Source organism: Schistocerca americana, chromosome 4, assembly GCF_021461395.2.
Source record: "Schistocerca americana isolate TAMUIC-IGC-003095 chromosome 4, iqSchAmer2.1, whole genome shotgun sequence".
NCBI classification, from domain to species: domain Eukaryota; kingdom Metazoa; phylum Arthropoda; class Insecta; order Orthoptera; family Acrididae; genus Schistocerca; species Schistocerca americana.
The window spans coordinates 238,818,362-238,831,805 of record NC_060122.1 but is presented as its reverse complement, the minus strand read 5'-3'; the positions used below and the strand labels follow the sequence as shown (position 1 = coordinate 238,831,805).

The 13,444-nt window shown below is 44.4% G+C and overlaps 1 protein-coding gene across 1 annotated transcript in view; it reads left to right on the top strand.

Moving 5' to 3' along the window:
• LOC124613898 (synaptic vesicle glycoprotein 2C-like) overlaps window positions 1-13,444 on the top strand; it is a 157,342-nt gene that overhangs the window by 38,763 nt on the left and 105,135 nt on the right. The window contains exon 3 of the mRNA XM_047142646.1: window positions 1,043-1,204. Coding sequence (XP_046998602.1) covers window positions 1,043-1,204 — 162 coding nt within the window. The remainder of the gene's footprint in view (window positions 1-1,042; window positions 1,205-13,444) is intronic.

Genomic DNA, 13,444 nt, shown 5'->3' with positions numbered 1-13,444 from the left:
TTTATTCAATCACCACTTTCTAAGTGATGAGTTATATCAGGAAAGGTCAATCTGTACCAGGCTTACAGAACGCCACAGAAGCTGGAGATTGAAGAAGCCTGATTCAGCATTTGCAGAACATTGCCTGAATAATAACCACAAATACACAATAGATGTACAAGTTCTACACACAGAGGAAAAGGGGGCCAAACGCAACCAATTATAAATTTTACAAATTAAACAGATGTGTACATCCACACATCTATTAATAAATGAGCAAACCCAATTCAATTATCCACCTCTTATACAGTAGATGAGATCGAGACCCCAGGATAGAATAAAAACTTCGGGCCCCCGTCCATCGCAGGTAAAAAAACCTGCATAACTTTAGTCCGATCATTGGTTAATGTGTAATAATGTATGTAATTTGTTAAAAAATGGTCATTGACACAATTGTACATTAAGCTATGGATCGATACCATAAGAAGTTGAGATGATTATCTTTGCCTTATCTGTGTATTACCATCTTTGGGATCAGTAATGTACTTGAAAAAGGGCTTATAACACGAAACCTAGGTTGTGCAATAGCATTAATAATAAATTGTGAAAGAAGGCAAAAACCAGTGTTTGTTTAGTTAAACTACAAGAAGTTAGCAATTTGATGGTTAATGGAACATGCAGTTGTTCGGTACCACTTGCCTCAAGGAAACGTGATTTATATTGAATTGTTGAACACTAAAATAAAAGTCACTGGCTCATTTTAAATTACGTGAAAAACATGTTCTCCCTAAATAGTTATTGGACGACACAAATGCTCTGCACGATGCCACAAACAGCTACATGCATACGAAGTGCGTCCTGGGTGTCTTACAGGAGTAACATTAATTTGGTTGCTACAAATCCGTACCCAACGAAGAATATACGTTAAAAAAGAAGGTGCAGAACAGGTTATTGCTGTCTGCGATCAAGAATAGCGTATATTGTAGGTCCATGGAAAAAAATGAATTTTAGTTGTCGTTGTTCATGTTCATTCGTGTGCTTACCATCTGGGGATGTCTTCCAGGCTTCGGGAAGTTTAACTACATGCTGCTGTTGGTGGCCTTCCCAGCAGCCATGGTCAGCGTCTTCGACACGACAACGATGGCGTACATTCTGCCAGTGGCGCAGTGCGACCTGGGCCTTACCAACCTAGACAAGGGGGGCCTCAATGCCATCACCTACGCCGGTGAGTATGACTCTGGTCTACCTAGCAATGTTACACGTCTCAGAAATACCGTACAAGTAGTAGTATTTACGTATGTACATTCCTACTCCAAATGGGAGGCTTTTGTACCATTTATCCACGAAAAAAAGAAAATTAACCTTCCAAAGATTTAGATGAATTTACGACGGAATTTTAGATATCCTGTCAGCCAACTGCCAGTGATATTTTGGGTGCCTTCAGGGTGAATCCGTGCGGAGGATCCAAAGATACATATTTGTCAGGAGTCTTCAAAAATCCCGATCAGATGATTTGTTAGGATAAAGCAAAGTAAATGTTTTTTCCTCGTGACGGCGTTAGACTATGCTCTGTCTCGTCCTTCGTATGTCGAACATGATATGAAACATCGCGAGAGGCTCACCTGCCATGAATCTTTACCTGCAGTGTTTCTATAAGATCTATGCGGTGGAGCACATTTGAAGTCGATGACTTCCGACTGTGTGTGTGTGGTTTTTTTTATTTTTTATTTTGCATGTTATTAGTGTGTAGATATTGTTGACAATACTTAAGTTTATCATTAGAGAGAGTTGTAATGTGTGCTTGCCGTGGCCTGTTAAGGAATTTCTTTGTCAGAAGCTTTATAGCTAAGTTATTCCGATCAATTTTCGTAATGTGAATTTGTGTTGCTGAAAGTGGATAATAACAATTTTATGTAAAGTATAATCATGTATTCAATATCGTATTATGTGTAGGGTGCTTGGGAATGAATAGCACTTTTAGTTGTAAGAATTTATCAATGTTGAGTGGAACCATTGTTTATTAGTCCGTGTCAGCAATCGAGCTAAAGATCCAAGTGCAGGAGAAAACTAGACTGACGAAAAATAAAAAAGAGAGACAAGTATAAAGGGAGGCAGCACAGGTTTGGTAGTCATTTACTTGCTTAGAATCTGTGAACGTAGCATAATAAGAAATAAGCTAAAAAATATGAAAAGGAGAAAAGAAGGAGGAAAACATCAAACACGTTCAATTGTTGGAATCTGAACCTTTACGATTCGCATTTAAGAGGTAGTAATCCCAGTTGCTCATTGGAGAGAATATTTGTCTTATGAAAGATATATTTCATTCGCTTCTCTTTAACTCATACACATTTTTTTAAAATTATTGTGCCTTACATAGCACCAACAGTTACGTTCATCATGTTTGAAAATTATGACCTCTCTATGTACGCATTCAGTCTCTATGTCGTAATAATTTCCCTTCTGCTCTGCGCAACATCTCCTGCGTAGGGCCACAAATGTCGTCATAAATTTGTTGTTTCATTTTACTGAGAGTACATACAGACATTCCTCTATTTTTCAGACATCTACGGACAGGTTTGATTCAGTCTACCACGCATTCCTTTCTGGTACCGACATCTTCATTTTAGAATAACACCTGCACAATGCATCTCTGTCTTTCACACATTTTTTACCCTCTAGCACCACTGAAGTTATTACTTTATGTGTTAACTCATATACTATCATCGTGTCCTTTCTTCTATTCAGTGTCATTCTTATGATACTTCTTCGCCGATTCTTCGGACAACTGCTTCGTCCCTTATCAGGCGAAGGATGGATACACCACGTATCAATGTTAACTACCAGATGTTCGGATATCTTTCATTACATAGTGTAGATTTCTCTTGATCAGAAATGCACAAGAAAAAAAAATCATGAGACGCAAAATCAAATGATTCATAAATGCATGGTCTCATGGCGACGTGACTTCTCAGACTTCCGTCTGCGTCAAGTGGTTTTACGTCCTCAGGCCTTAGGCAGAATAGTCTTCGGACATTTTCAGTTAGTAACCGACTGTTGTGTGGTTGCTGCCCTAAAAGAATTGCATTGGAAACTGACAAAAATTGCTTTCAATGACACTTTGTATCAAAAAGGTTACCGGTTACTGAGTTAACGTAATTAAAAATTTGTAGAGATCAAAACATCTAATAATACCATTATTAGAAACGACCGTTTTGATTGCCGGCCGGAGTGGTCGAGCGGTTCTAGGAGCTACAGTCTGGAACCGCGCGACCGCTACGGTCGCAGGTTCGAATCCTGCCTCGGGCAATGATGTGTGTGATGTCCTTAGGTTAGTTAGGTTTAAGTAGTTCCAAGTTCTAAGGGACTGATGACCTCAGAAGTTAAGTCCCATAGTGCTCAGAGCCGTTTGAACCGTTTTGATTGTAGCGTAGAACCCAGTCTTTTCTAGGTTAAAGCGGCAGCGGCGGAAACAAAACACCGGCCGAACAGTCCTTGAAGGCTCCGCCGTGTCATCCTCAGGCCTTAAACGTCATCAGATGCAGATAAAGAGGGACATGTGGTCACCACACCGCTCTCCCTGCCGTTGTCAGTCTTCGTGATCGCTGCCGCTACTTCTTAATCGAGTAGCTCCTCAATTGGTCTCATAAAGGCTGAGTGCACCCCACTTGTCAACAGCATTCCGCACACTCGGACGGTGACCCATTCACGTGCTAGTCAAGCCCGACAGCAGTTAACTTGGGTGATCTGACGGGAACACGAGAGGAAAATATTGCCTTATCGGCTGTTGGACTGAGTTGACGTCACAGATGGTATCAAGGCTGCATAAGGTCTACTCGAGCAACAACATGGCCCTTAATACACAAAGACCTTAACCGACTGAAACTACTGTCAGCAGTATACATCATTCACATCTATTAATCCATCATCTGCTCCGTATTTACGTACGCCGATGTTACCTGGATTAGCGTTTCTCCCAAATTATTCAAATTCCTTGAAATACTGGAAATAAATACGCTTTACCTCGCCTTTCACGGTCGCCTGCTTGCCAGGACTCCCTTCCTATGTCAACACATCCATTTTCCACACCTTCTTCTCTTCTTGGTGCACCTCACGGCCCATATCGAAAACCTTGTCCCAGCACCCAGTATTTTTCCCTCTTATTACCAGTGCAGGTATCTGCTGAACCATGGCATGCATGTCACATCTGCTATGTAATAGGAAAATGGAAATGGCTCTGAGCACTATGGGACTCAACTGCTGAGGTCATTAGTCCCCTAGAACTTAGAACTAGTTAAACCTAACTAACCTAAGGACATCACAAACATCCATGCCCGAGGCAGGATTCGAACCTGCGACCGTAGCGGTCTCGCGGTTCCAGACTGCAGCGCCACTTCGGCCGGCATGTAATAGGAGTGTTGATATTTTTCCAAATATCGTGGCTCCGATATGTCGACATTAAAAAATGATATTATTGTCGGCCCCCGATATGACGAAAAAATATCGATATATCAACGGAAAATATATCGACATACCGCTCTATAACAATAGGCTACGCATTGCAAATATGATGCCTGTTTTAGAGCTGTATATCTAAGTATTTATTTATTATTAGATATTCTGTAAATCGACCAGCTACCAGCCTGCCTACCCTTCTAAAGGAAAACGATGCACGTTCGCACATGGCGATAATCATTATGCTGACAATGGTAACTGCATGTAAGTGGCACAATAAATGTTGTCCTTCGTTCGGTTTCGTCACATATCGGAATAGTCCGGAACGCTTCATGTCGACTTCTCTGTTATTTTTTTTTTCATTTCTGCCATCACCAGCGACCTAGTACTTGTAGCGTGAAAACTGCGTGGCGGAGTTGAAAGTTGCAGTTTCTATAGGTAGCACCCAGCACCGATTACATCAACATTTTTCCTAACGAATCTCCACCCAACGCAGAGACCAATCTTTTCATTTAGATTTTTGTTCATCATTTTCAGCAGCTGTTTTTAAAAAAATGCCGATGTGAGAAACAGTACATTAGTTGCATTAATTTTTTTTTTAACGCAAAAGGTGTACTATTTCTTCACATCTGGAATCTGGTATTTCAATGACACCTCCGCTCCCCCTCCCCCCCCCCCCCTCCCCAGCCACCAGTGCAATTGAACTTCTCTGTGTCACCTATACTTGCCTCACACAAAGAGAAAGACTGGACGTGATGAAAGCTCAAAAAGTTGTGAGACTCCTTCACGCAGTAGAAGCAAAATTATGTTCTACAATTTTAAAAGATCAATTTCAAATATTTACTGAAAATTGCGAAAAAATATAATATAAAACAAAAATATCGTCCCTCAATACTGCCTTTTCGGTATCGATATATCGAGTATACGAATATCGCCATTATATATCGATACATCCTGGAAAAAATCGATATATATATATATACCTCCATTTCATAATGATTCATTACCGCCGTAACTTCAACCAAATCTCATTACCCAATCTTGAAAATCTTCCACTTCTAGTTAAGAACGTTACACCTCAGAAACTTACTTTTATTTTCTCCCTCCGCCCTTCTCTCCCTCAATAACTTCTAGTTGCTTTCTGTGGCCGGCCGGAGTGGCCGTGCGGTTCTAGGCGCTACCGTCTGGAGCCGAGCGACCGCTACGGTCACAGGTTCGAATCCTGCCTCGTGCATGGATATGTGTGATGTTCTTAGGTTAGTTAGGTTTAATTAGTTCTAAGTTCTAGGCGACTGATGACCTCAGAAGTTAAGTCGCATAGTGCTCCGAGCCACTTTTGCTTTCTGTGGATTCGCAGAGCCGCCTTGTAGTGCTCATCGTTACACCTCCATCACGAACATGATCATTTTAATACACCACCAGTATCACCATTTTAACACACCCTCATGAACAGCATTTATTGTTGTATTATAACTTTCGCGTAAATTCATCTAAAATGTATAGGGCTACTGGGTTCGCCTCCTGTAGATCGTCAGGCGCATTGGTGTTTCGGCAGCGATGTGCAATTTCGTTCTTGCAACGTATAGCTGGGATCAACCCAAACAAATACAGCTCATCACGTTTTTCGTACGGCTACCAGCATCGAGGGAAAGCGTCGTTTTTTCTCATTACAAACAAAATAATTTTTAAAGTGGAATTCTATGTGCCCATTTGATAGCGTGCTCCCAATTTAGACTTGTGCGTTATTCATTTTATCGATATGTATTAACATGAATACGTAACACATGAAGATACTGTGCAACGCGCTTCTGCGTGGCGATGACACACGTTGTGGGGCAGGGTGGTGCTGTTACTGCTGGAGTACTCGTTATTCCTCGTGTTTTACTGCTCCTGTTAATGCATGTCGGTACCACGAAGATCCCGCTAGACTAATTTGGGACCGCTCTGTCCAACAAACGAGTAAAATTTCACTTTAAAAATAATTTTGTTTGTAATGGGAATCAAAATTGTCTAAATATTCACCCTTCAATAAGGCACATTTTTCAGAACTCGTAAATCACAGCGTCGTTATGCCGGAAATACTTTCCATGAAATAGTCTGTTCACCCAAGAAATGAGGAAGAAGTCTCTGAGTGCCGTATCAAGAGAATAGAGAGGTCAGCTAAGGTATAGTAGAGCAAAGAAGCAGCGTGTTTGAAAGTGTGCTGTGCAGAGCTGGCTGGTGCGTTGTCGTAGAGCAATAACACCGCCTTGGACAGCTTCTGCAACTCTTCGTCTTGAGAGCCTAACCTAACATTATCAGAAGATTTCAGCAGAATGTTTCTACGATGGTTTGCCCCTTACGAGCTTAACATTTGCGCCACAGTATGACAGTCCCCAAAAAAGTCAGCATCTCCTTGACTGGTGATGGCTGGATCTTCGCCTTTTTTGGGGTTGGTGAATCCCCATATTTTCATGCGTGCTTTGCTCCTACGTCTTGGGCCATAGTGGTATAACCAACTCTCTCCCATGATACTGAGCCGGCTGTTCTTGTGGTCTTCAGTCCGAAGACTGGTTTGATGCAGCTCTCCATGCTACTCTCCTCTGCAAGCTTCTTCATCTCCCAGTACCTAATGCTACCTACATCTTTCTGAATGCGCTTACTGTATTGATTTCTTGGTTTCCTTCTACGATTTAGCTCCCACACTTCCCTCCAGTGCTAAATTGGTGATCTCTTGGTGTCTCGGAATGTCTTTTATCAGCCGATCCCTTCTTTTGGTCAAGTTGTGGCATAAATTTCTTGTCTCCCCAATTCTATTCAATACTTCCTCATTACCTACGTAATCGATCCATCCATTCTTCAGCATTCTTCTGTAACACTATATTTCGAAATCGTCTTGTTTAAACTGCTTATCATCCATGTTTCACCTCCATACATGGCTACACTCCAGACATGTACCTTCAGAAAAGACTTCCTAACACTTAAATCTGCATTCGATGTCAACAGATTTCTCTTCTTCAGAAATGCTTTTCTTGCACTGCCAGTCTAAATTTTATATCCTCTCTACTTCGCCCATCATCAGTTATTTTCCTGCCCAAAAAACTCACCTATTACTTTAAGTGTCACGCTCCGTAATCTAATTCCGTTAGCATCACCTGACTGAATTCAAGTGCATTCCATTGTATTTGTTTTGCTTATGTTGATTTACTCCTTTCAAAACACAATATACTCCCTTCAACTGCTCTTCTAAGTCCTTTGCTGTCTCTGACAGAATTAAAATGCCATGGGCAAACCTCAAAGCTTTTATTTCTTCTTCCTAACTTTAATTCCCACTCCAATTTTTCTTGTTTCCTTTAATGCTTGTTCATTGTGCAGAATGAATAACATTGGGGATAGGTTGCAACTCTGTCTCACACTCTTCTCAGCCACTGCTCCCCTTTCATGCCCCTCGACTCTTACTACTGCCGTCTGGTTTCTGTACGGGCTGTAAATAGCATTTCGCTCCCTTTCTTTTACTCCTACTACCTTCATAACTTCAAAGAGAGTATCCAGTCAACATTGTCAAAATCTTTTTCTAAGCCTACAAATGCTGTAAATGTAGGTTTACCTTTCCTTAACATATCTATTAGGATAAGTCGTGGTGTTAGTGTTGCCTCACGTCTTCCTACATTTCTCCGGAATCCTAACTGACTACCATCGTGGCCTGCTTCTAGCAATTTTTCCAGTCTTCTGTAAAGAATACGTGTTAGTATCTCGCAGCCATGAATTATTAAACTGATAGTTCGGTTATTTTCACATCTGTCAGTAACTGCTTTCTTTGGAATTGGAATTACCACATCCTTCTTGAAGTCTGAGGTTATTTCGCTTGTCTAATACGTCTTGCATACCAGATGGAAGAATCTTGTCATGGCGGTCTCTCCCAAGACTGTCAATAATTCTGATGGAATGTCGTCTACTTCTGGGGCCTTGTTTCGCCTTAGATCTTTCTCAGAGATGTGTGAAATTCTTCTCTCAGTATCATATCACCCATCTCATCTTCATCTACGTCTACTTCCCTTTCTAAATACTGCTTTCAAGACATTCTACAGGGTGTTTACGTAAGAGCGTACAAAAATGTAACAGGACATAGAGAATGCACCACTGAACAATTTCAGATAGGGGACATGGGGTGGGAGAAGCCAGTTGAAGGATATATGGAAGTATAGTTGTCTACCGCTTTGTCTAGTGTTATTGTTTTCGTCTCGCGGTTCTAGGCGCGCAGTCCGGAAACGCGCAACTGCTACGGTCGCCGGTTCGAATCCTGCCTCGGCCATGGATGTTTGTGATGTCATTAGGTTAGTTAGGTTTAAGTACACTCCTGGAAATGGAAAAAAGAACACATTGACACCGGTGTGTCAGACCCACCATACTTGCTCCGGACACTGCGAGAGGGCTGTACAAGCTATGATCACACGCACGGCACAGCGGACACACCAGGAACCGCGGTGTTGGCCGTCGAATGGCGCTAGCTGCGCAGCATTTGTGCACCGCCGCCGTCAGTGTCAGCCAGTTTGCCGTGGCATACGGAGCTCCATCGCAGTCTTTAACACTGGTAGCATGCCGCGACAGCGTGGACGTGAACCGTATGTGCAGTTGACGGACTTTGAGCGAGAGCGTATAGTGGGCATGCGGGAGGCCGGGTGGACGTACCGCCGAATTGCTCAACACGTGGGGCGTGAGGTCTCCACAGTACATCGATGTTGTCGCCAGTGGTCGGCGGAAGGTGCGCGTGCCCGTAGACCTGGGACCGGACCGCAGCGACGCACGGATGCACGCCAAGACCGTAGGATCCTACGCAGTGCCGTAGGGGACCGCACCGCCACTTCCCAGCAAATTAGGGACACTGTTGCTCCTGGGGTATCGGCGAGGACCATTCGCAACCGTCTCCATGAAGCTGGGCTACGGTCCCGCACACCGTTAGGCCGTCTACCGCTCACGCCCCAACATCGTGCAGCCCGCCTCCAGTGGTGTCGCGACAGGCGTGAATGGAGGGACGAATGGAGACGTGTCGTCTTCAGCGATGAGAGTCGCTTCTGCCTTGGTGCCAATGATGGTCGTATGCGTGTTTGGCGCCGTGCAGGTGAGCGCCACAATCAGGACTGGATACGACCGAGGCACACAGGGCCAACACCCGGCATCATGGTGTGGGGAGCGATCTCCTACACTGGCCGTACACCACTGGTGATCGTCGAGGGGACACTGAATAGTGCACGGTACATCCAAACTGTCATCGAACCCATCGTTCTACCATTCCTAGACCGGCAAGGGAACTTGCTGTTCCAACAGGACAATGCACGTCCGCATGTATCCCGTGCCACCCAACGTGCTCTAGAAGGTGTAAGTCAACTACCCTGGCCAGCAAGATCTCCGGATCTGTCCCCCATTGAGCATTGGGACTGGATGAAGCGTCGTCTCACGCGGTCTGCACGTCCAGCACGAACGCTGGTCCAACTGAGGCGCCAGGTGAAAATGGCATGGCAAGCCGTTCCACAGGACTACATCCAGCATCTCTACGATCGTCTCCATGGGAGAATAGCAGCCTGCATTGCTGCGAAAGGTGGATATACACTGTACTAGTGCCGACATTGTGCATGCTCTGTTGCCTGTGTCTATGTGCCTGTGGTTCTGTCAGTGTGATCATGTGATGTATCTGACCCCAGGAATGTGTCAATAAAGTTTCCCCTTCCTGGGACAATGAAGTCACGGTGTTCTTATTTCAATTTCCACGAGTGTAGTTCTAAGTTCTAGGGGACTGATGACCTCAGATGTTAAGTCCCATAGTGCTCAGAGCCATTTTTTGTTATTGTTTTCCAGCTTGTGTACAAGTTTAGTGTACTGCACTGTTTATTTAGATGCACATTATTTGTTTCCTGCAAGGAAACAAGGAGCACGAACCTCATCACCACGAAGGCAAGATGCCGGTTTTGTTTGCTTTACTTGTCCATAAGGTGGCTCTGTTGTATCTTATTTGCATTGACCCATGACAGAACGTGATGTGAATCAACGACAGACCCATGCATTACTCAGTGCTATTCAGAGAAGTACAGTACAATACGATGGAGCAGTATCAGTACAATATTTCCTTGTAGCTGGATTGGAAAGACAGGTCCTGTTCCATGGCCTGTGCGGTCACCTGACCTGAATCCCCTCGATTATTTCCTTTGAGAATACCTGAAGTTTACGTGTGTGTGTGTGTGTGTGTGTGTGTGTGTGTGTGTGTGTTTGTGTGTGTCAACGGAATGCAAAGGTACTGATCGTTGTACAAAGAAATCACTCACGTACAGTCGCATGCTACTGTGGAGACTTAGATAATGTGCCTTTCGGTCGTATTAAATGTGGTTCCCGTTGAGCCCACTGCCTCAGGTTGCTCAGTATAGTGGTCATCAGCTGCTGTAAATATCCGTGGATGACCACCTCTGCTCTGGGCAATAGCGCCTGTGGTTCGGAACGCTCCCTATACACACTAAGCAATGTTGTGGGCAAAACTAAACTCCTGGACTACGCTTGCCACACTTCGCCCTTCTTCCAGTTTCCCGATGGTTTTTTCCCGTGTGAGGCGATGAAAATACACTACTGGCCATTAAAATTGCTACTCCAAGAAGAAATGCAGGTGATAAACGTGTATTCATTGGACAAATACATTATACTAGAACTGACATGTGATTACATTTTCACACAATTTGGGTGCGTAGATCCTGAGAAATCAGTGCCCAGAACAACCACCTCTGGCCATAATAACGGCCTTGATACGCCTGGGCATTGAATCAAACAGAGCGTGGAGGGGTGTACAGGTACAGCTGCCCATGCAGCCTCCACACGATACCATAGTTCATCAAGAGTAGTTCAAAATGGTTCAAATGGCTCTGAGCACTATGGGACTCAACATCTGAGGTCATCAGTCCCCTAGAACTTAGAACTACTTAAACCTAACTAACTTAGGGACATCACAAACATCCATGCCCGAACCAGGATTCGAACCTGCGACCGTTGCGGTCGCGCGGTTCCAGAATGAAGCTCCTAGAACCGCTCGGCCACACCAGCCGGCATCAAGAGTAGTGACTGGCGTATTGTGATGAGCCAATTGTTCGGCCACCATTGACTAGACGTTTTCAATTGGTGAGAGATCTGGAGAATGTGCTGGCCAGGGCAGCAGTCGAAGATTTTCTGTATCCAGAAAGGCCCGTACAGGACCTGACACTTGCGGTCGTGCATTAACCTGCTGAAATGTAGGGTTTCGCAGGGATCGAATGGGAGGTAGAGCCACGGGTCGTAACACATCTGAAATGTAATGTCCACTGTCCAAAGCGCCGTCAATGCGAACAAGAGGTGACCAAGGCGTGTAACCAATGGCACCCCATACCATCACGCCGGATGATACGCCAGTATGGCGATGACGAATACACGCTTCCAATGTGCGTTCACCGCGATGTCGCCAAACACGGATGCGACCATCATGATGCTGTAAACAGAACCTGGATTCATCTGCAAAAAATGTCGTTTTGCCATTCGTGCACCCAGGTTCGTCGTTGAGTACACCATCGCAGGCGCTCCCGTCTGTGATGCAGCGTCAGTGGTAACCGCAGCCATGGTCTCCGAGCTGATAGTCCATGCTGCTGTAAACGTCGTCGAATTGTTCCTGCAGATGGTTGTTGTCTTGCAAACGCCCCCATCTGTTGACTCAGGGATCGAGACGTGGATGCACGATCCGTTACAGCTATGCGGATAAGATGCCTGTCATCTCGACTACTAGTGATTCGAGGCCTTTGGGATACAGCACTGCGTTCCGTATTACCCTCCTGAACCCACCCATTATAGCTTCTGGTACAGTGCAGCGTTAACACAATTTCTCTCTGCCACTATTACGCAGCTATGCCACAGGTCAGGTAACAGGATAGGAGAACGAACGTTCTGTAACACTCCAAAAACCAGTAACAATGTCTCACAAGTGGGTTAAAAAGGTTTACTTATCGTTTAGACTTGTTGAATAATGAGGTCTGCAACACTACGTGTAATACAACACAAAAAGATACTCAGTAAGTGCAAATAATCGTAGGTAAACTTGAAGTACATAGCAAATGCAATTTACAACTGTCTGTTCACTTCTAAGAGTTCACTAAATGACGTTCTCTGTCTAAGTAAGCCCTGGAGCCAGCTGGAGTAGCCGAGCGGTTCTAGGCGCTACAGTCTGCAGCCGCGCGACCGCTACGACCGCTACGGTCGCAGGTTCGAATCCTGCCTCGGGCATGGATGTGTGTGATGTCCTTAGTTAGGCTCAAGTAGTTCTAAGTTCTAGGGGACTGATGACCTCAGATGTTAAGTCCCATAGTGCTCAGAGCCATTTGAACCAATCAGCCCTGGACGATGCTCTATAACCAAGTGCACGAGAGATGGCCGTCTGTCTTCCGATTAGGCTTCTGTCCGTTGTCGTCCGCTTATTGGCGGATTGTATTCGGCCGGTAATTGACCGAGGCGAAGTCGATATCTTCATACTCCTCGCCGCCCGTAGTGCAAGTGGCGAGTTTCTATGACACTGGCTCAGCTCGCATCTTTGCGCCTGTGTTGCTTTTGCCCTCGCTGTGTATTGGTTGGACTGCACACCACCTCACTCACACGCCAAGTTCGTCTCCCTGCAACAATGCGCACGAAAGGTGTCACGACTGATAGGCCGACAGCCACATTAGCCAAACAGCATCCTATTTAGAGTCACAGAAACTAATAATCTCCATTCGTTAATTAATCTCCGTTCCGAAATCGGATTAGATGAATTTACGTAATAACAAATTTCCAAAAAGTAAATAGAGTCAGTTAATACAACGTTTAATGGTCTGATAGATTAACGTGAGTTATATGTTTGTACAATACTGAAAATTGACTGTTTTAAAATTAACATTTTGCTCGATGTTTGTGGGACACATCAAGGCTACACAATCAGATACCTACAGTCAAACAACTTAGTCCTTCACGATTCCAATGATTCCTACTTGGTCATACCGTC